The sequence below is a fragment of the Anomaloglossus baeobatrachus genome, chromosome 4 (genome assembly GCF_048569485.1).
Source record: "Anomaloglossus baeobatrachus isolate aAnoBae1 chromosome 4, aAnoBae1.hap1, whole genome shotgun sequence".
Taxonomy (NCBI): domain Eukaryota; kingdom Metazoa; phylum Chordata; class Amphibia; order Anura; family Aromobatidae; genus Anomaloglossus; species Anomaloglossus baeobatrachus.
In genome coordinates this window covers 122,152,891-122,176,803 of record NC_134356.1, presented here as the reverse complement: position 1 = coordinate 122,176,803, position 23,913 = coordinate 122,152,891, and the positions used below count along the sequence as shown (strand labels likewise).

Genomic DNA, 23,913 nt, shown 5'->3' with positions numbered 1-23,913 from the left:
TACTGCATGTGCTGAAGTGTTTATTGTACTTCATGCTTGTATGCTATACATTGCACTGTACGGTCGCTATTCTTGGCTAATGCTCCTAGATGGCTAGACAGCAACAGCAAAAAAAAAAAAAAAGCATGGGTGCCAAGGCACAGGCTTTCTATGCTGCTTGTACTGCATGCGACTGTTCCAGGACCCCCAGTGTGTGCAATTACTCAACGGGGTCTCTGCTACAGGTGGCCAAAAGAACCACCTGTGATCCCTGTCCAGGGACAGGGACGGAGTTGCAGTTTCCGCTGATATATTGTCTGTGGCTAGGACTAACATCTTACAGACTTTGCAGTCCAGACAGACCTTGGGCAATGTTGATTCAATGCCCCTGGCCACCCTGATTTCGAAACAAATCATGGCTCCAGGAGGGTCCCATGCATCCCAGGGTGCAGGCTCTGACACGGACGACAGTCCCAGACGGCCTAAGCGAGCTCCCTAAGAACGGCCCTCGACTTCATCACAGTACTCTCTGTATGATGAGGCAGACGTAGCTGTTCAGGACTCTGATCCTGAGACCGCTCTCAATCCGGATACACCGGATGGTGACGCTATAGTGAATAATCTTATAGCGTCCATCAATGGAAGGTTGGGTATTTCTCCCTCAACTCCTCCAGTGGAGGGGTCAGCTTCACAGCAGAAGAAATCCCTATTTCGGTATCTCAAGCGTATATTGAGTACTTTTCTGGTCACTCTGACTCCAGAGAAGCAGTCCAGGAACACCACGCTTATCCCGATAAGCGTTTCTCCAACCGTATTGAAGATACGCGTTGTCTCTTCCCCCCTGACGTGCTCAAGCGCTCCAAGGGTGGATCCCCCAATCTCCAGGCTTGCGGCTAGATCTATAGTTGCAGTGGAAGATGGGACTTCACTTAAAGATGCCATTGACAGACAGATAGCCCTATCGGCGGGTCGGTTGCCCCGGCATTCGCAGCCATAGAGGCACTCCAAGCTTTTTCAGCTAGTATTGCGCAGAGGGACGCGGTCACATGTACATCTTGGCCGCAGTAGCGTCCTTCACCTCGCAATGTCGGCATTGCGACTCAAGCTGTTTATGCTGTCCTGGACTCTACGAGCCGTACGTCAGTGGCGTCCGCCAACTCCGTGTTGTTATGCTCCTAGTGTTAAGGGATTGGAGCAGATGCTGCTTCCACAAAAGTGCTTAACCAGATTGCCTTTATCTGGTGACAGACTGTTTCGTGAGCGGTTGGATTAAATCATTCAACTGTCCAAGGGTACGGATTCTTCCTTACCCCAGCTATCAAACAAGACCCATCAGGAGAAGGGACAGTCGAGGTTTCGGTCCTTCCCAGGCTCGGGCACGTCCCAATTGCCCTCGTCCAACAGGACTCAAAAGGCTCAGAGGGGCGCAGGTTCCTGGCGGGCTCAATCACGCCCGGAGAAGGCAGCCGGAGGAACCGCTACCAAGGCGGTTTCCTCATGACTTTCAGCCCTCTCTCTCCGCGTCCGCGGTCGGTGGCAGACTCCCCCGCTTTAGCGACATTTAACTGCCACAGGTCAATGGCCGGTGGGTGAGAGACAGTTTGTCGCAAAAACTTCCTCACCGGCCGAGCCGAGGCTCTTCTGCAGGCAGTAGGAGTCGTAATCCCGGTTCCTCCTCAGGAACAAGAGACACTTTTTACTCCGATCTGGTCGGGGTGACAAAATAGGACGACTCCTTCCGTTCCATTCTGGACCTTAAACTGCTCAACAAGCACGTGAAAACCAGGCGGTTCCGGATGGAATCCCTCCGCTCCGTCATTGCCTCAATGTCTCAAGGAGATTTCCTAGCATCAATAGACATCAGGATGCTTATCTCCACGTGCCGATTGCTCCAGAGCACCGGCGTTTGCTACGATTCGTTATTGAAGACGAGCATCTTCGGTTCGTAGCCCTACCCTTCGGTCTGGCGACAGCCCCACGGGTTTTCACCAAGTTCATGGCAGCAGTGGGACCACTCCCGCACTCTCAGGGTCACCCTGTGATCCCTTACTTAGACCATCTACTTGTCAAGGCACTCTTTTAAGAGGCATGCCAACACAGCCTGAACATGGCGCTGGAGACTTCCCAGAGTTTCGGGTGGGTCCTCAACTTTTCAAAGTTAAACCCAATCGCTGGCATATCTTAGCTTGGGGTTTCACACTCTCTCAGCGATGGTGAAGCTTCCACTGGACAAACAGCGGTCACTACAGACGGGGGTGCAGTCTCTCCTTCAAGGAGACACCTCATCCAGAGGCAGTCCCTTTCACGCAGTTTCATCTGCGTCCACTTCAATAGAACATTCTTCGCTAATGGGAGGGGAAGTCGATGTCCCTACACAGGAACGTCCCCCTTTCTCAGACGATCAAGGACTCTCTTCAGAGGAGTCCACTCTTCAGATCAATTGTCTGGAGCTCTGGGCAGTGCATATGGCCCTGCAAGACGTCCTGCAGTGGCTGGAAGGCAAACAGATCCGAATTCAGTCGGACAATCCACAGCGGTGGCATACATCAACCACCAAGGCGGACTACGCAGTCGGCGAGCCTCCCAGGAAGTCCGCCGGATTCTGCTAGGGGTGGAAGACAGAGCATACACCATATCCGCAGTTCACATCCCGGGCGTAGAAAACTGGGAAGCAGACTTCCTCAGTCACCAGGGCGTGGACGCAGGAGAATGGTCTCTGCACCCGGACAGGTTTCACGAATCGGCACAACAGCAAGGTCCCGGTTTTCATGACGATCAAAGAGCTCTGGCGACAGGCATCTCACGGTCGGTCAACCGTGGGCACTACCAGACCGGCCAGACTTACTGTCCCAAGGGCCGTTTTTCCATCTGAATTCTACGGCCCTGAACCTACTGTGTGGCCATTGCATCCTAGATCCTAGTGTCCTCAGGATTATCCCACGGGGTCGTTGCCACCATGAGACAGGCTATGAAGCCCACGTCTGCTAAGATCTACCACGGAAGTGGAAGATTTTCTTTTACTGGTGCTCTGTACAAGGAGTGTCCCCCTGGCCATTGGCATTGCCTACTTTTCTTTCCTTCCTGCAATCTGGGTTGGAAAAGGGCTTGTCGCTCGGCTCCCTTAAAGGGCAAGTCTCGGCGCTATTGGTGTTTTTTCAGAAGCGTCTAGCACGACGTCCGCAGGTACGCACGTTCCTGCAGGGGGTTTGGTCATATCGTCCCCCCGTACGAGCGGCCGTTAGATCCATGGGATCTGAACAGGGTACTAGTTGCTCTCCAGAAGCCGCCTTTCGAGTCTCTGACGGATGTTGCACTCTCTCGACTATCACGGAAAGTGGCCTTTCTGGTAGCGATCACGTCTCTTCGGAGAGTGTCTGAGCTAGCAGCGCTGTCATCCAAGGCTCCCTTCCTGGTGGTCCACCAGGACAAGGTAGTGCTGCGCCCCATTCAGGAGTTTCTCCCTAAGGTAGTATCCTCGTTTCATATTACTCAGGATATTTCCTTACCTTCTTTTTGTCCTCATCCGGTTCACCGGTATGAAAAGGATTTACATTTGTTAGATCTGGTGAGAGCACTCAGAATCTACATTTCCCGCACGGCGCCCCTGCGCCGCTCTGATGCACTCTTTGTCCTTGTCGCTGGCCAGCGCAAGGGGTCGCAGGCTTCCAAAGCCACCCTGGCTCGATGGATCAAAGAACCAATTCTTGAAGCCTACCGTTCTGCTGGGCTTCCGGTTCCATCAGGGCTGAAGGCCCATTCTACCAGAGCCGTGGGTGCGTCCTGGGCATTACGACACCAGGCTACGGCTCAACAGGTGTGCCAGGCAGCTACCTGGTCGAGTCTGCACACTTTCACCAAACATTATCAGGTGCATACCTATGCTTCGGCGGACGCCAGCCTAGGTAGAAGAGTCCTGCAGGCGGCAGTTGCCTCCCCGTAGGGGAGGGCTGTCTTTGCAGCTCTAACATGAGGTATTTCTTTACCCACCCAGGGACAGCTTTTGGACGTCCCAATCGTCTGGGTCTCCCAATGGAGCGCCGAAGAAGAAGGGAATTTTGTTACTTACCGTAAATTCCTTTTCTTCTAGCTCCTATTGGGAGACCCAGCACCCGCCCTGTTGTCCTTCGGGATTTTTGGTGGTTTTTCGGGTACACATGTTGTTCATGTTGAATGGTTTTTCAGTTCTCCGACGTTACTTCGGAGTGAATTTGTTTAAACCAGTTATTGGCTTTCCTCCTTGCTTTTGCACTAAAACTGGTGAGCCAGTGATCCCACTGGGGGTGTATAGCCAGAAGGGGAGGGGCCTTACACTTTTTAGTGTAATTGCTTTGTGTGGCCTCCGGAGGCAGTGCTATACACCCAATCGTCTGGGTCTCCCAATAGGAGCTAGAAGAAAAGGAATTTACGGTAAGTAACAAAATTCCCTTCTTTGTCCGGCTATAAAATCATTACTTTCTTTTCCCTCAAATCTTTGAACATTATGTCCCCTCATCAGTGCATTTTCCTCACTTATCACCAATGTGACTTTCTACCCCACCACTTTTCTTACAGTCTTTACCAAAGTCGCTGCTAAAGCCTCAGAACAAATCTCTGTTCTTCTCCTTCTGGACATGTCTGCAGTCAGCTAATTGATTTCCAACTTCTATCTGTTGCAAATTCTATCATTCCTTGGCATTCTCCTGCAACTGCTCATATTTCACCAACCACGCACTTAGAGTTATTAAGACTCACTTGTCACATATGAGTTTTGGTACTTGGAAAACAATTTTAGGAATTGAAATCAATTTCAGCTACACTATGGCCCCCGTCTCATTAAGAATAGCATTGCGCATTCAGGTTTTAATGAATGGCACCACTGGAATAAAATTTTCCTAATTCATTAAGAGGAGCATGCCTCCTAATGAACTATGCGCATGTTACAAGTACCATGTGCTTACACCAGAAATGTACTCCTGTCAGGGAGTATGTTTATGTAGTAATAAAAAATTGTTTAAAAGAACTGAAGTCCTCAGTGGTTGATACCTTTTAATGGCTAACTGAAAAGATGATAATAATAGCAAGCTTTTGAGACTACTCAGGTCTCTTCATCAGGCATGGTATAACACAAAATCTGAAGAGTCACATATTTAAAGACATGAATCCATGAGACACATGCATTCCTGCTCTGAATGTGTCAAAGGTCACCAGAGCAGGAATGAATGTGTCTCATGGATTCATGTCTTTTTACATCAGTTAGAGCTGTGCCCCTCTGACCATCCGAGCGCACCACAGCCCTGGACCAGACCCTAATCAGAGGACAATAAAACTATCACACTGAACTGCAGCAATATTTATGGCCACAACAGTTTGCCCCCCTGCCATAGTGAGAGTTCTGTTTCATATAACTTGTTTTTGTTTTTTTTTGCTGCACTATTCTATGTCCTGTTGTGTATAAATATGTGACTCTTCAGATTTTGTGTTATACTATGCCTGATGAAGAGACCTGAGTAGTCTCGAAAGCTTGCTTTCTCTGACACCTCATTGGGGGACACAGGACCATGGGTGTTATGCTGCTTATCCATAGGAGGACACTAAGTAGATGCAAAAGCATAGCTCCTCCTCTGCAGTATACACCCCCTGGCCGGGCCAGGCAAGCTCAGTTTTAGCTTAGTGTCTGTAGGAGGCGCTTCCTTTCAAGGTTTGTTATTTTTTGAGGCGACGGTTTTCTTTGGGACCGATTTCCCACTACCATCAACGGGCGGGAACGTGGAGTGTCGCCTCCACGTACCCCCTCCTGCGGCGCTGGATCCTGAGCTGCACGACGGGTTCCACAGACACCGATTTTCCAAAGCCCAGCGTAGAGGCCTGTGCCCCTATAGCCCAATTCCTCAGCCCCTCTCTGCAGGCTCTGAGTTGAAGATGGCACCAATTCCTCAGCCCCTCTCTGCAGGCTCTGAGTTGAATATAACACCGACACAGCAAGCTGACTCTGCTATTTTCACTGCCTGGAAAGCAGTGTTTTAAGGTGAGATCCCCCTGACTGGTTTCCCAGACAAAGGGAGAAAAGACGCTGCAGGGAAGGCTCCCAGGACGTTTACAGTATTTATTATGTGCAAGGAGCAAGGATCCTGCACACAGTGTTAACTTTCTCTAGCTTGCTGGCTGGAGGAGGGGGAAGATCTGATGTTTGCAGAAAGTCTTGCAAATAATTTCCCGGTGGCAGGGGGGAGGGCCCAGGGCTCAGGGACTCACGCTGTTTTTATTTGCTCTAGCAGAAAAGCCAGCTGATAACCACCGGTGACAAGCTGTGTGCTGACTGTACAGAGAGGGAGGAAAACTCAGAAGCTCCCTTCCCGCCGTTTTTTACTACCCACAGCAGGGGGGGCACACTGACTCATCTTCCCGCTCTTTTAGCGCTAAGCCCCGCCCCCCCCGTGGCCGCGATAAGCCCCGCCCCACCAGGAAAGCGTGCGAAGATCTTCATAGAGCTTAATCCCTCCTGAGGACAGGGTCATCGGCTGATTCTGGTGAGGTGCTTGCTTCAATTGTAGCTCTGCTGAGCAGTGCTAGCTTCGGCAGCACATATGCTCAAAGGCAGAGCTACACAGAAGATTGATTAGCATATTAGCATGGCCCCTGCACAGCAGGCCAAGGATGATGACATGGAAATGAAATGAAACATTCAACATTTAATTGCTCCCCCTTCTGGCATACTCCTATTAGGAACATGCAGAAATCTAAGGGCACTAAGAGTACTAAAGCCCACATAGTCTATTATTCAGCCTGCACTGCCTGCCACGCTGAGCTACCACGTAAACACACCTCTTCTCTCTGTGAGTCCTGTGCCCCTATAGCCCCCCAAGACCTCCCTTCCACCACCGCCGCAACCGGCAGCCCAGAGCCTAGAACCTGGTTCTGGCTATGCAATGTCGTCCTCCACACCCTTCTGGGTCCCTGGACGGAACGCAGCCTGAGGATACCCCTATGGAGGATCCTTCTGAGGTAATCCGGGCATATGCTTCACCGGTTGCAGGGATCAGGAAAAGAGCACACGGCCGGGTGTCTCCAGCGGGCTCTCCCTCGGGAGCACACAGGGCAGGCTCTCCCACACGCTCCACGGCTTCTGATGAGCTGGAGGAGGGAGAATGCTGTTTGTACCAGGAGGATTCCTTGGTTTCATCACCCCCAGATGATCAAACTGCAATAGACTCCCTTATAGCAGCAATCAACCAAACTCTGCATGTGGAGGATCCCCCATCCACTACCACTGACCATGCGGTCTCCTTTAAGAGGGCAAGGAAACCCCAAAAGGTTTTCGCTGATCACCCAGAGTTTCAGGATATCCTCACAAAGCAAAGGGAGAAGCCTGACAGGCGCTTCGGTAACCGAAAACTCATGGAGTCCCGGTACCCTTTTGCCTCACCTGCCCCTAAGGGCTGGGCCGATCCGCCCTCGGTCGACCCCCCCGGTCTCCCGCCTTACCACAAAGACGCTCCTGTCTTTACCCGATGGTTCCTCCATCAAGGACCCAACAGACAGACAGGTGGAGCACCTCGCCCGCTCTGCTTTTGAGGCTGCGGGTTCCTCCCTCTCGCCCTCCTTTGCCTCTGTGTAGGTCGCAAAGGCGATCTCGGTCTGGGCAGACTCCCTTAACACTTCGCTTGAGGAATCCCAGTTCACTCATACCTTCACAAAGGTAACAGCTCAAATTGCCGCTGCGGCGGAGTACCTCATCCAGGCCTCCATGGACGCTGCTACCTCCGCAGCGTTTGCCGCCTCAAATACCATAGCCATCCGTAGAGCTCTCTGGCTCCGACAATGGCGAGCGGACTCTGCCTCCAAGAAGTCTCTCACGGACCTTCCCTTTCTTTCCAGACCGATTGTTTGGCGAACGTCTGGACAAGCTCATTTCTGACGCCACGGGAGGAAAGAGTACCTCCCTCCCCCAGCTGAAGTCCAGTACGTCCTTCACCAGACGTCCACGGTCCTCGTTCCGCTCCTTTTGGAACTCATTTGGTTGGTCGATATCCCGTGCTGTCCCCGCCACCAGCCGCGGACTACGCAGGGACCGACCTTCTCAGCTCTCCCCGAAACCCACTTCGTCATGGCAGCCTAGACCGAAACAGTCCAGGACTAGGGAGACTCGGCCACGACGTTTTCCCCCCTCATGACTCCTTCGGCACCCCGGAAGACACACTCAATGTAGGAGGTCGTCTGCGGCTCTTTCAACACATCTGGGCTGCCGCCTCAGACGACAAATGGGTGCGAGACCTTGTGTCTTCCGGTTACCACAGAGAATTTCGGACCCGACCCCCCAGTCGGCTCTTTCTCTCAAACCCCCCAAAAGACTCGAAAACGACGCAAAGCTTTTTTCTCAGCAATCCACTCGCTTCAAACAGCAGGAGTGATAATACCTGTCCCAGACGACGAGAAGTTCGGGGGGTTTTATTCCAACCTCTTTGTGGTCCCCAAAAAGGATGGGTCAGTCACTAAACAAACATGTGCACGTACGGAGATTCAGAATGGAGTCCCTGAGGTCCATTATTGCATCCATGGTCGAAGGGGAATTCCTAGATCACCAAAAGTTCCTCCGCTTCGCAATTCAGGACTCCCACTTTCAATTCGTAGCTCATGAGCGTCCTTCACGCCAGGGGAGTGGTCGTTCTCCCTTACTTGGACGACCTCCTCATCAAGGCCCCCTCCTTCCGCGACTGCTCAACCAGCGTACAGATCACTGTGGACACTCTATCCTGCTTAGGGTGGATAGTGATACTGGACAAATCATCCCCGATCCCATCACGATCCATCACCTTCCTGGGCATGTCCCTGGACACCCGTCGGGGCTTGATCCTTCTCCCTCAGGACAAGGCGTTCGCTATTCAACGAGCGGTACGCTGCCTTCTACGTCCTCCGTCTCGCTCCATTCGATTCAGCATGAAAGTGCTCGGCAGGATGGTGGCGGCTATGGAAGCAGTACCCTTTGCTCAACTGCACCTCCGCCCACTGCAGCTAGCCCTTCTAGCGGCCTGGGACAAGAGCCCCTTCTCCCTGGACAGACATCTTCACCTGACGCCTTCAGTCAGGTACGCACTCCGCTTGTGGCTTCAGTCCTCATCTCTATCGAAGGGGAGATCTTGTCTCCCAGTGAACTGGCTGGTCCTGACCACGGACGCCAGCCTCCTAGGCTGGGGAGCAGTGGTGTACCGGCACCACACTGCTCAAGGACGTTGGACGCCCCAGGAGTCTTTCCTACCCATCAACATCCTGTAACTCCGCGCGATCTTCCTCACGCTCAGAGCGTTCTGCCCTCTGCTAGCGGGTCGTCAGATTCGAGTCCAATCGGACAGTGCGACAGCTGTAGCCTGTATCAATCGGCAGGGAGGCACCCGCAGCAAAGCGGCTTATCTCGAGGCCCACAAGATCCTCAGCTGGGACGAATCGACGGGATCAGTGATATCAGCCGTACACATGTCGTGGGTAGAGAACTGGGCAGCAGACTTTGAGTCGCCAAAGCCTGGCTGCCGGAGAATGGTCTCTCCACCCAGATGTGTTTCTACACATCTGCACTCGCTGGGGCACACCAGACGTGGATCTAATGGCATCAAGGTTGAATGCAAAGGTACCCGCGTTCATAGCCAGGTCACGCGACCCGCAGTCTATCGGCGCAGATGCTCTAGTCTGCTCCTGGCACCATTTCCGCCTGCCTTACATATTTCCACCTCTACCCCTGTTGCCGCGGGTAATCAGGAAGATCAAGGCAGAGGGAGTCCCGGTGATACTGATAGCACCGGACTGGCCCAGGCGCGCCTGGTACGCCGAATTAATACAAATGCTCACAGATGTACCATGGCGCCTTCCAGACATCTCAGACTTGCTGACCCAAGGGCCCATTTCCCATCAGAACTCCAGAGCCCTGAAGCTGACGGCGTGGCCATTGAGACCTGGGTATTAACAAGAACGGGATTCTCCCCCGCGGTTATTGCCACCATGATCAGCGCCCGAAAGCCTGCTTTATCCCGCATTTACCACCGTACGTGGAAAAATCTTCCTTTCATGGTGCAGGGAAACTAACGTCCAGCCTATGCCTCTGGCCATCCCCAGAATTCTCGAATTTCTACAGTCTGGCTAGCAAGCGGGGTTGGCTCTCAGTTCCCTTAAAGGGCAGGTCTCAGCGCTCTCAATCTTCTACCAATGCCGCCTGGCTCAAAAACCGCAAGTCAAGACCTTCCTCCAGAGCGTTTCCCATCTAATTCCCCCGTACAAACGGCCGCTGGACCCATGGGACCTCAACCTCGTTCTGGACGGTCTCCAGAGGCCTCCCTTTGAACCCCTCAAGGAATCCTCCCTTGCTCTTCTGTCTTGGAAGGTAACATTCTTGGTGGCAATTATGTCCATCAGACGGGTTTCGGAGCTAGCAGCACTCTCTTGCCGCGAGCCTTTTCTGATCTTTCACCAGGACAAGGTGGTTATGCGCCCCCTTCTGGATTTCCTTCCAAAGGTTCTTACCCCGTTTCATTTGAACGAAGACATTGTTCTGCCTTCCTTTTGTCCACACCCGGTTCATAGGGTGGAATGGTCTCTGCATTCGTTAGACCTCGTCAGAGCTCTCAGATATTACATATCCAGGACAGCCCCCTTTAGGAAAACGGACTCTTTGTTTGTCATTCCTGAGGGGCCTAAGAAGGGACAGGCAGCTTCAAAGGCAACTCTGGCTCGCTGGATTCGCTCTGCGATCCAGGAAGTCTACCGCTTGCAACTCAAGCCCATTCCTAGTGCGCTGGGGGCTCATTCCACGCGAGCAGTTGGCGCTTCGTGGGCCATTCGGCATCAGGCTTCAGTGGAACAGGTGTGTAAGGCTGCGACCTGGTCTAGCCTACATACGTTTTCAAAGCATTACAGAGTCCATACCCAGGTTTCAACTGAGGCAAATCTGGGTAGGAAAATTCTGCAAACGGCAGTAGAGCACCTCTCTCAGTAGGCGCTCCAGGCTGTCTGGGAATGGTTCCTAGTCCTTGGGTTGTGTTGTCTTCTTTTATGTTTCCCACCCATGGGCTGCTTTAGGACATCCCATGGTCCTTTGTCCCCCAATGAGGCGTCAGAGAAAAACAGATTTTTGTGTATTCACCGTGAAATCGTTTTCTCTTAGCCATCATTGGGGGACACAGCACCCACCCTGTTGCCCTGTTGGGCCTTGGTTCTCTCAGTACCTTATTTGGTTCATGTTTCTCTGTTGAGGTAAGTTTTTACTGTTTTTTTCTCCTACTGCTTGTGTACTAAAACTGAGCTTGCCTGGCCCGGCCAGGGGGTGTATACTGCAGAGGAGGAGCTATGCTTTTGCATTTACTTAGTGTCCTCCTATGGATAAGCAGCATAACACCCATGGTCCTGTGTCCCCCAATGATGGCTAAGAGAAAACGATTTTACGGTGAGTACACAAAAATCCGTTTATTATTACCATCTTTTCAGTTAGCCATTAAAAGGTATCAACCACTGAGGACTTCAGTTCTTTTAAACAATTTTTTATCTCTACTGGCTAACACGGTACAAAGATATATTTTACCTGTATGTAGTAATAGTAAGTTATGCCACTAAACTGGTGTAACTTCATGAATTTGGTGGTGGGCTTATAGCCACGCCCCATCCGTCCCATGCCTTGGCTATATTAGTGTAGCTTGCCTGGTTTGGATGAAAACTGCTAAAATATTGTGACATATTATGGTGTTTTATGTCAGAATTCTGGTGTAAACACTGGTGATAGGCGGACCCAGAGATACCCGGGACAAGCGAGTCCACCTGGGTTTAAAAAAAAACAATAACTCATTTTGGATATCCGGCCGGTCGCCGATCTCCAAATAAGTCTGTGGGAACCCGAATCAGGATCTTTAAAATGGTGGTAGAAGGGATAGGGGGATTAGACCCAGGTACGGTATACTTAACAGTCTCCATGCTGCTGTAACACTACTTCTGGGGCCACTCATTAACCTCATGCATATCCACTGCTTCCCCCCCACCCTTCAGCAGTCCCGGTATCTCTGATTAGCAAAAAATAGAATCCAGTGGACCATAGGCAGAAAAGTATATAAGCAACTTCTTTGTTTACCAAAATTTAAAATCTTCGCGGTACAGGCTCACACATAGAACAAGATAATATCACCATTCAACGCATTTCGACAAATGAATAGTCGCTATATCTTGATAATATCTCCAGCCAACGCGTTTCAACAAATGAATAGTCGCTACATTTTAATCATTATTAAGATGTAGCGACTATTCATTTGTCGAAGCGCGTTGAATGGAAATATAATCTTGTTCAATGTGCGAGCCTGTACCGCGAAGATTTTAAACTTTGGTAAATAAAGAAGTTTTTTTATATACTTTTCTGCTTATGGTCCACTGGATTCTATTTTTTGCTATTTGGAGTTCTTCCTTCCCATGCCTGGGATGCCTGGGAGTCCTGGAGCGGACGAACGTGATGTATTCCCTGGACACATCAAGTGGTGAGCTGGACTTTTTTTCTGTTCAGAGGTGTCTCTGGTTGCAGTCAGACGTGCCCTCACCCTATGTGACAGTGTGTCTGACTGCAATCAATCACAGACGCTGTATGTGTCCCTATCGGGGTGTAAAAATAAATAATAAAAAAAAATTGGCGTAGAGTCCCCCCATATTATGATACCCAGCACAGATAAAGCATACAGCTACAGGCTGAACCAAAGCCTATAAAATGTAAACTCCTACTCAAATGAGTGAAATAAATAGAAATCTTTATTATTTAAAATATAGAAAAGCGGGTATAAAAGAGACATCTGCAGAAACAGACATGAGATAGTGGTAACGCAAACAAAAATAAAAAAAATTATGAAAATAATGACAAGAAATATTAATAAATTACATAGACTTCTTCCAAACGTTTTATATATACAGTGGGGGGAAAAAGTATTTAGTCAGCCACCAATTGTGTAAGTTCTCCCACTCAAAAGATGACAGAGGTCTGTAATTGACATTATAGGTAGACCACAACTATGAGAGACAAAATGAAAAAACAAATCCAGAAAATCACCTTGTCTGATTTGCCAAGATTTTTTTTTTTTTTTAAATTATGGTGGAAAATAAGTATTTAGTCACCTAAAAACATGCAAGATTTCTGGCTCTCACAGACCTATAACTTCTTCTTTAAGAGCCTCCTCTGTCCTCTACTCATTACATGTAGTAATAAAAGACAACTGTCCACAACCTCAAACAGTCACACTCCAAACTCCACTATGGTGAAGACCAAATAGCTGTCGAAAGACACCAGAAAGAAAATTGTAGCCCTGCACCAGGCTGAGAAGACTGAAATTGAAATAGGCAAGCAGCTAGGTGTGATGAAATCAACTGTGTGATCTGGGGCTCCACGCAAGATCTCACCCCGTAGAGTCAAAATGATCACAAGAACGGTGAGCAAAAATCCCCAAACTACACGGGGAGACCTAGTGAACGACCTGCATAAAGCTGGTACCACTGTCACAAAGGCTACCATCAGTAACACACTATGCTGCCAGGAACTCAGATCCTGCAGTGGCAGACGTGTCCCCCTGCTTAAGCTAGTACATGTTCGGCCCCGTCTGCAGTTTGTTAGAGAGCGTTTGGATTATCCAGAAGAGTATTGGGAGAATGTCATATGGTCTGATTAAACCAAAGTAGAACTGTTCGGGAGAAACACAACTCGTTGTGTTTGGAGGAGACAGAATGCTGAGTTGCATCCAAAGAACACCATACCTACTGGAAAGCATGAGGGTGGCAACATCATGCTTTGGGGCTGTTTCTCTGCAAAGGGGCCAGGACGACTGATCCTTGTACATGAAAGAATGAATGGGGCCATGTATCATGAGATTTTGAGTGCAAACCTTCCTTCAGCAAGGGCATTAAAGATGAAACATGGCTGGGTCTTTCAGCATGATAATGATCCCAAGCACACCACCAGGGCAACGAAGGAGTGGCTTCGTAAGAAGCATATGAAGGTCCTGGAGTGCCCTAGCCAGGCTCAACCCCATAGAAAACCTTTGGAGGAAGTTGAAAGTCCGTGTTGCCCAGCGATAGGACCAAAACATCACTGCTCTAGAGGAGATCTGTATGGAGGAATGGGCCAACATACCAGCAACAGTGTGTGCCAACCTTTTGAAGACTTACTGAAAACATTTGACCTCTGTCATTGCTAAGGAAGGTTATATAACAAAATATTGAGATGAACTTTTGTTATTGACCAAATACTTCTTTTCCACCATAATAAAAAAAAAATTCTTGCTAAATCAGACAAGGTGATTTTCTGCATTTGTTTTCTCATTTTGTCTCTCATAGTTGTGGTCTACCTATGATGTCAATTACAGGCTTCTCTCATCTTTTTAAGTGGGGAACTTACACAATTGGTAGCTGACTAGATACTCTTGTTCCCCCACTGTATGTATATATATGTGTGTGTGTGTATGTGTGTGTGTGTGTGTGTGTGTGTGTGTGTGTGTGTGTATATATGTATATATATATATATATATATATATGTCAAAATATATGTCTAAATGGAAGCGAGATTGAAAAACTCCAAAACCCCCTCTGAAGAAGATACCGTGAGAGAGACGTATTTACTCCAGTTTGCCTTATGTGTCACTTTTTTGTATGTATGGATTAGCTTTTGTTTGGAGCATTTATTCCACAGGTGCATGTCATGATTGCACTTTATTCTCACTTGAGGACTACATGTTACATTGTTTATTGGTGTGTACTTGTGCACATGTAGTGATATTTTATTTGACCTGTCTGGTTAGTCTGTTATACATTTGTTGCTTTGCTGTTAAGGATCCCAGTATTTTTGTAAGGGACCCTTAGTTGATCCTTGCATTATTTGGGGCTCTGTTATATTCACGTTTTTTTATGCGTGAACATTTGATTCAGAGTTAATTTTCTTTGGCATTTTGGAGTTGTTCATTTTGCTTTCTTTTATACTTATATATTTTGATTTATTTTGACTTTATTTCCATTTATATAACTTTTGGAAGTCTATGTAATTTATTATTATTATTTCATTTCTTGTCATTATTTTTTTATTTTTGTTTGTGTTACCATCTCATGTCTGTTTCTGCAGGTTTATCCTTTGTTTTGCACATTTTTATATATTTTAAGTAACAAACATTTCTATTGATTTCACTCATTTGATTTGGAGCTTACATTTTTATAAGCGTTGCTTCATGCGCGTATCTTGGCTGTGTATCACCACCACCGTGCGGAGCTGCCGCCCAACCTACACCCCACCTACTGTCTCCTCCCCAAAATCCTTAAATGTAAGCCCGCAAGGGCAGGGCCCTCTTCCCTCTGTACTAGTCTGTCTATTTTAACTTGTATATGTATTCTGTATGTAACCCCTTCTTATGTACAGCACCATGGAATAAATGGTGCTCTATAAATAAATAATAATAAAATTATTATTATTATTATTTAAATAAATAATTTAAAAAAAACTGGCGAGCACTGCCCCCCCGATTTTGATTCCCAGTCATGATAAAGCTCACATCTGGGGGCTGCTATTCTAAGGTTGGGTTGGCCCATGGTTATTGGGGCCCCCCAGCCTAAAAATAGTAGCCTGCAGTCGCCCCAAAATTGTCGCATCCATTAGATGCGACAATCCCGAAACTTTGCCCTACTCATCCCAATTGCCCTGGTGCGGTGGCAATTGCGGTAATAAGGGGTTAATGACAGATCACAGCTACCACTAAGCCCTAGATTAGTAAATGGGAGGGTCTATGAGATCCCCCCATTACTAATCTATAAGTGAAAAGAAGTAAACATAAAAAAAAAACCAACCCTCTTTCTCCCCTTTCTTTACTCCAAACACCCAGTTCCGATATAATCCACACGAGGTCCCACGACGATTCCAGCTCTGCTACATACAGAGGCATTCAGGTATGGGTAATTTCACCTTTATGCAACCTGTATGCCCATATTAATAACTAAAAAAATATAAAAAGGTGACAGATTCCCTTTAAACATTTATATGGACAGTGTATTAATTGTGCTTTAAAAGAAGTTATGCTACAACATTTTCTAAAGGTAGTACTTATTGAAGAAAGTATTCTGGTTTATTTTCAAGTCGAACATTTGATAGTACAGTATGTGATACAACAGTGATACAAACTATTCTAATTTTATTTTTAGTGAGCATCAAGAGTTGGAGGACAAAATTGAAAAATTGAAAACAAGCCATAGCCTGGCCCTTGGTCGGCAGAAGGGGTATGAGGATGAAATCATACGTTTTAAGAAGGAACTGCGTGAGCCTCAGTACAAAGACGCTGAAGAAAAGCATAGAGAGATGATGATTGTTATGAGAACTACAGAGCTGGCCAACAAGGACCTAGATATTTATTACAAGACTTTGGACCAGTAAGTAATTGTACTGTACCTCAGGATAACCCATTTGTAATAGTTATATAGTAATTATGCCAAAACCATTTTTGTGACTGTAGTAATCTTATTACAAACACTGCAAATGTTCCTGATTTAAAATATTATAAATGTGAGTACACCCTTCACAGTTTTGTGAATATTTTATTTTCATGGGAAAACACTGAAGATATGATATTTTGATACAATATACAGTAGTCAGTGTACAGCTTGTATATCAGTGTAAGTTTAATGTGTCCTTTAAATAGCTCGACACGCAGCCATCAATGTCTAAAGCATTGACACCCCTAAGTGAAAATGGCCAAATTGTGACCAATTAGCTATTTTTACTCCCCGTTGTCATGTGACTCATTAGTATTACAAGGTCTTGTGTGAATGGGGAGCAGGTGTAAGTGTGTTAAACTTTGTGTAATCACTATCACTCATACTGTAAGTTAAACATGGCACCTCATGGCAAAGAATTCTCTGAGGATCTGAACAAAATAATTTTGCTCTACATGAAGATGGCCTAGGCTATAAGAAGTTTGCCAAAACCCTGAAACTGAGCTGCAGCACAATGGCCAAGAAGATACATCGGTTTAACAAGAGAGAGTCCACTCAGAACAGGCTTTGCTATGGTCGACCAAAGGTGTTGAGTGCACAGGCGCACTGTTATATCCAGAGGTAGTCTTTTCATTATAGACTTATGAGTGCTGCCAGCATTGCTGTAGAGGTTAAAGAGGTGGGGGGGTCAGCCTGTCAGTGCTCATACCATACACCATACACTGCATCAAATTGGTCTGCATGGCTGTCATCACAAAAGGAAGCCTCTTCTAAAGATGGTGCACAAGAAATCCCACAAATAGTTTACTGAAGACAAGTAGACTAAGAGCATGAATTACTGGAACCATTGTGGTCTGATTAGACCAAGATAAACGTATTTGGCTCAGACGGTGACAAGAGTGTGTGGCGGCAACCAGGTGAGGAATACAACGACAAGTGTGTCTAGCCTTCAGTCAAGCATGGTGGTGGGGGTGTCATGGTTTGGAACTGCATTAGAGCTGTAAGCTGTGGGGAGTTGCAGTTCATTGAGGGAACAATAAATGCTATCATGTACTGTGACATGCTGAAGCAGAGCATGATCCCCTCCCTTGAGAAACTGGGCCGCAGGGTAGTATTCCAATATAATGACCTCAAACACATATCTAAAACAACCACTGCCTTGCTAAAGAAACTGAGGGTAAAGGTGCTGGACTGGCCAAGCGTGTCTCCAGACCTAAACTGAATTGAGCATCTATGGGGCATCCTCAAACAGAATGTGGAGAAGCTCAAGGTCTCTTAACTAGAATTGAGCCCGGTTCGAGGTTCTCCAGTTCGCGGCTCGAGTGATTTTGGGGGCTGTTCTAGATCGAACTAGAAATCGAGCTTTTTGCTAAAGCTCGATAGTTCTAGATACGTTCGAGAACGGTTCTAGCAGCAAAAAGACAAGCTAATTACTAGCTGGCTTTCCGCTGTAATAGTGTAAGTCACTCTGTGACTCACACTATTATGAAATTTCAGTGTATAGTGTGCGGGAACAGCGCATTCAGATCACTGCTGTTTGGATAATGGTGATCGCCATTTTTTTTTTTTTTTTCTTGTCTTCCTTCCCTAAGCGCGCGCGTGTAGTGGGGAGGGCCAGCATGTCAGCCAATCCCAGACACACACACAGCTAAGTGGACTTTTAGCCAGAGAAGCAACGGCATGTGTGATAGGATGTCCATGTCACATGTCCCTGCATTATAAAAACGAGTATCTGCCCGTCCGGACGCCATTATCTCTTCTGCGTCTGGGTGTCAGTCACCGCTGGCGTAGCTCCTGTTACGAGGGGGACCCGGGGAAGCGTGCCAAGATGGGAAATGGACAGCTTCCGCCGGTCAAGGTCCACTGTGCGGTGTAAGGGACCGCTGCTATGGTCAGGAAAGAGTGAGCGGGTTGCTGCTAGTGATCGTCTGGAACGTCACAGACGATCTATGTACACCGGTCCGCCCTAACCCGTGAGGGTTGTATGGCTCGGGGCTTCTCGTACGGTGTACCTGTTGCACGGGGACGCACAGAGGTGCCTACACACGTGTGCCAGCGGGAGTCACAGGAATATGGCACGGGGGTAGCACAGAGGTGCCCACGCACGTGTGCTTCAGAAACCAAGTGAGTCCGACAGAGACTCGAGGAGCTCACCTGGGACAGGAACACAGCCTGCTAAACGGGATACTGCCGGAGCAGCAAGGCAGGGGCAAGACCTGCAAACTAGGTGCTGCCTGAGCAGCAAGGGCAAAGCCCACAAAAGACAATAATGCCTAAGCAGTGGCGTGGCAGCACGCTGCCAGACATCCAAACATAGAAGGACGGTCGCGCACCGCCATGATGGCAGGGGGAGCTTTTAAGGAGGTGTAGCTCCACCCAAGGGCGGGCGCGAGATGGGTGGGACCCAATCAGGGTTCGTGACGTCCTGGCCCAGCCAGTCAGGATTCAGCACATCACCAGCCTCGTCATGGGGCCGTGTGAGATCAGTGAGCGAATCAGAAGACGTCACGTGGAGCACATGCTCATCTTCCTGCCTCTGGGTCATAAAGGCGGGATCCCCGGTTTCACAATGTGCAGAGACATGGGAAGTCTTGCTTCTTCCCTGAGCATCTATTCTTTGCACACTGCGCAACCTCCCAGAGCCTCCGTGATGCTGAGCAGGAGAGCTCGTGGCAGGCAAGGGATGGGAGACCGCTCCATTCCTTGCAAGGGGAGAACCACTAGGTGTCACCCTTCTGCTGTGTCTCTGAGAAGGCAACTCCTGCAGACTGCGCAGTCTCCCAGACCTTTGGTGCTGCTGAGCAGGAGGGCTCCTGGCCGACAAGGAATGGGGGACCACCTCATTCCTTGCAATAAGAGAGCCACGACGTGTAACAGCTCCTGTCTCCGATACTGCTGTGTACGCTCTATACACAGCGCTATACAGAATAGGGATAGAAGTTTCTTTCAGCCCTTGTAAGGGCTAATACCGGCAGGGTCAGAGCCATAGGTGACAGTCAGGGCCGTGAAAACAGATTTTAACAGCTACACAAGATGACAGCGTCTGTGTAGCTAAGGTCAGGGATTTCCTCGCTGCATTTCCCCATTAGGAGGGATAAAAAGGGAGGCTTCCTTTCCTCTACCCAGACCCACAACCCTGCCACTGTACCCTCCTGCCCTTTGAACACTCAAACTTATTGTTACTAAGCCATTATACTAGCAAACACTGAGGAAACTTAGTGGCATCCTAAACGTGGCTGTTTGACTTCTGTATTGTCCCATTAGTGCAAAGATATTTGCAGCACGTCTGCCTGCATTGCACACTCAAACTCATTGTTACTAAGCCATTATACTAGCAAACACTGAGGAAACTTAGTGGCATCCTAAACGTGGCTGTTGGACTTCTGTATTGTCCCACTAGTGCAAAGATATTTGCAGCACGTCTGCCTGCATTGCACACTCAAACTCATTTGTTACTAAGCCATTATACTAGCAAACACTGAGGAAACTTAGTGGCATCCTAAAAGTGGCTGTTGGACTTCTGTATTGTCCCACTAGTGCAAAGATATTTGCAGCACGTCTGCCTGCATTGCACACTCAAACTCATTTGTTACTAAGCCATTATACTAGCAAACACTGAGGAAACTTAGTGGCATCCTAAAAGTGGCTGTTGGACTTCTGTATTGTCCCACTAGTGCAAAGATATTTGCAGCACGTCTGCCTGCATTGCACACTCAAACTCATTGTTACTAAGCCATTATACTAGCAAACTATGCTGCCAGTTTAAGGGCCGTAGTTGCATTGTCAGGGATATTGTTGTTTATTCTGCTGTTAATAAAGCTAGACCACCGCTGAAATCTACACCACCTCTCAATTTTTACTACCACATTTTAAGTGCACAATCTTGTTGCAATCAAAATGAGTGGCAAAATGACAGATGCTGGTGGAAAGGGAAAGAGGCGTGTTGGAAAAGGAAAAAAAGGGTTTGTCCGTTGGGAAGGTGGCAAAGCTCCATTAACATCTGCTGAAGATAGACCATCTTCCTGCAAAAGTAAGATGTCTACTACTTACCGTGGACAATCCGATGTGCTCCCTTTTTTACGGACACGAACAACTGGAACAAAGGTAGATGATGGCCAAAAAAGGAAAATGCTTGAATGGATCTCAAGTGGTCCAACAAGTGCCCTCTCCGCCACCTCAACTACCGCATCCAAAAAACACCAGTCCTCTGAGTTGTCAGCCCAATCATACTTGCATTCTCCCAGCTCTGAAGTCTCCATCCGCCCTGCACAGTATGCTGGAACTGAGATGGCTGAGTCTGCAGAGCTGTTCAGTCACACTATAGCCTGGGAATCAGAAGTCTGCTCCCAAGCTACAGTGAGTACAGACCAGGAAATGATCTGCAGTGATGCCCAGAACCTTTGTGACTCTGATTCAGGCCGTGAGGACCAGGTTTCTGAGCATAATGTTGACCCTTTTTCACAAACTGTAACACCTGTTGTTATAGACAATGAGGAACATACTGATGACGATGAGACGCATATACCAGATTGGGATGATAACTTAAATATTCGGTCAGGGCAAGAAGAGGCTCGGTCTGAGGGTGAGGGAAGTGCAAACACAACAATTGATGAGGAAGTTCTAGATCCCACCTACTGTCAACCCACAGTCAGGCACTCGAGGAGGTCAACAGAGGGGGTGGAGGAGGATGCAACCGACGACGAAGTTACCTTGCGCCTTCCTGGACAGAGTCGGAGCACTGGTAGCACATCTACAACTGCATCCTCAGCCACCACTCTGCCTCTGAGCACTAGTCGGGGGGGCTCAGCAGGTTGCATGCCCTCTAAGCCTTGCCTAGCCTGGTCCTTTTTTGACATAGCAAATGATCGCCCAAATTATGTGATCTGTAAAATTTGTCGTGATTCTGTTAGTAGAGGGCAAAACCTCAGCAGTTTGACAACTTCTTCCATGAATCGTCACATGAATAAATATCATATGTCCCAGTGGGAAGCTCACCGTGCTGCAATGCGGCCTAGCGGAGCGAACCATCCACCGCCTGCCCCTTCCAGTGCATCCGCGCGCTCTTCATCTTCTAGGACTGTGGGGACAGCTGTCACACCTGGTTTTCCACGCACAACTTCCACCACTGTAACCGCAACAGGCAGTTTGCTTGGTAGGTCGTCAGTTGGTTTGGAAGGGGAAACAAGTACGTGTGTACAGCTCTCTCAGAGATCGATAGCACCAACGTTGGATGAAGGCAACATCATGTCTATGCCTGCACTTTCCTCACAAAGCTGCATTTTTCCAGGGACACCCTACTCAACACCGTCTACACACAGCAGCCAGATCTCTGTCCCTCAGACGTGGACAAATAAAAGGCCATTTCCTGCGACCCATGACAAAGCTAAGAGGTTGACTTTATCCCTCTGTAAGCTCTTGGCTACCGAAATGCTGCCTTTCCGCCTGGTGGACACACAGGATTTTAGAGACCTTATGTCTGTTGCTGTGCCCCAGTACCAGATGCCCAGTCGCCACTACTTCTCTAAGAAAGGTGTGCCCGCGCTACACCAGCATGTCGCACACAACATCACCGCTTCCTTGAGAAACTCTGTATGTCAACGGGTGCATTTCACCACCAATACTTGGACCAGTAAGCATGGACAGGGACGTTACATGTCGCTGACTGGGCACTGGGTAACTATGGTGAAGGGTCTGCTGCACAAGTCTTGCCGTCCCCACGACTTGTGTGTCAATCCTCTGTCTGTCCAAGTTCCGCCACTGCTTCTGCCTCCTCCACCTCATCTGGGTCCTCCACCTCCGCCCCAAGCCTGCCTGGTCAGGTCACCAGCGTTCTCACTGCGCAGAAGGAATCATGCACCCCTCATTACTATGCTGGCAGCAGAGCGCAACGGCATCAGGCGGTCTTTAGCTTGACATATCTTGGAAATAGGAGTCACACAGCGGCTGAGTTGTGGGCAGCTCTGGAGACTGAGTTTAATAAATGGTTGTCTCCACTCAACCTGCAGCCTGGTAAGGCCGTGTGCGACAATGCTGCAAACCTGGGTGCGGCCCTTCGCCTGGGCAAGGTGACACACGTGCCTTGTATGGCTCACGTGTTGAACCTTGTTGTCCAGCAATTTTTAACACACTATCCCGGCCTAGATGGCCTTCTGAACAGGGCACGAAAACTGTCTGATCACTTCCGCCGTTCAACCGCCGCAGCTGAGCGACTTGCATCTCTCCAGAAGTCTTTCGGCCTGCCGGTTCATCGCCTTAAATGCGATGTGGCGACACGCTGGAATTCGACTCTCCACATGTTACAGCGACTGTGGCAGCACCGCCGAGCCCTGGTGCAATACGTCATGACGCAGATGCAGAGGTGGGGCAGATCACCCTGATGGATTGGTCTCAGATCAAGGACCTATGCACCCTTCTGCACAGTTTCGACATGGCGACGAATATGTTTAGCGCTGACCATGCCATTATCAGCATGACAATTCCAGTCATTTACATGCTGGAGCACACGCTAAACACTATTCGGAGTCAGGGGGTGGGACAACAGGAAGGGGAGGAACTACAGGAGGATTCATATGCGCAAGACACAACATCACCAAGGTCCAGACGTTCATCATCACCAACGCGGCAGGCATGGGACCATGGGGGACAGGGATCAACAAGGGCGCATGGTAGCAGGCGAAATGTTGAGGAAGGTGCAGGAGAACATGAAGAAATGGAGGACGAACTGTCCATGGACATGGAAGACTCAGCGGATGAGGGAGACCTTGGTCAAATTTCAGTTGAAAGAGGTTGGGGGGAGATGTCAGAGGAAGAAAGAACGGTTAGCACCTCTATGCCACAAACACAGCGTGGACTTGGTCCGCATGGCTGCGCAAGAAACGCTGCGCCTTCTTGCTGCACTACCTCCAACATGACCCTCGTATTGTCAAAATTAGAAGTGATGATGACTACTGGCTTGCCACACTATTAGATCCCCGGTACAAGTCCAAATTTTGTGACATAATTCCAGCCATAGAAAGGGACGCACGTATGCAGGAGTATCAGCAGAAGCTGTTACTCGATCTTAGCTCGGCTTTTCCACCAAACAACCGTGCAGGTGCAGGGAGTGAATCTCCCAGTTGTAACTTGACAAACATGGGACGGTCTCGTCATCTTCAACAGTCTACCCGTACCAGTAGCACCGTATCTGGTGCTGGTAACAGCAATTTTATTGAATCTTTTCATAATTTTTTTAGACCGTCCTTTGCAAGGCCACCAGAGACAACAAGTCTGACACATAGTCAACGGCTGGAGAGGATGATACAGGAGTATCTCCAAATGAACATCGATGCCATAACTTTGCAAATGGAGCCTTGCTCATTTTGGGCTTCAAATTTTGAAAAATGGCCAGAGCTCTCAACTTACGCCTTGGAGATTTTGTCGTGTCCAGCTGCCAGCGTTGTCTCTGAACGTGTCTTCAGTGCTGCTGGGTGTGTGCTGACAGATAAGCGC

At 48.5% G+C, this 23,913-nt stretch overlaps 1 protein-coding gene across 1 annotated transcript in view; it reads left to right on the top strand.

The window, feature by feature from the left end:
* RAD50 (RAD50 double strand break repair protein) overlaps positions 1–23,913 on the top strand; it is a 330,429-nt gene that overhangs the window by 253,894 nt on the left and 52,622 nt on the right. Inside the window, exon 22 of the mRNA XM_075344529.1 lies at positions 16,138–16,362. Within this exon, the coding sequence (XP_075200644.1) occupies positions 16,138–16,362 (225 nt within the window). The remainder of the gene's footprint in view (positions 1–16,137; positions 16,363–23,913) is intronic.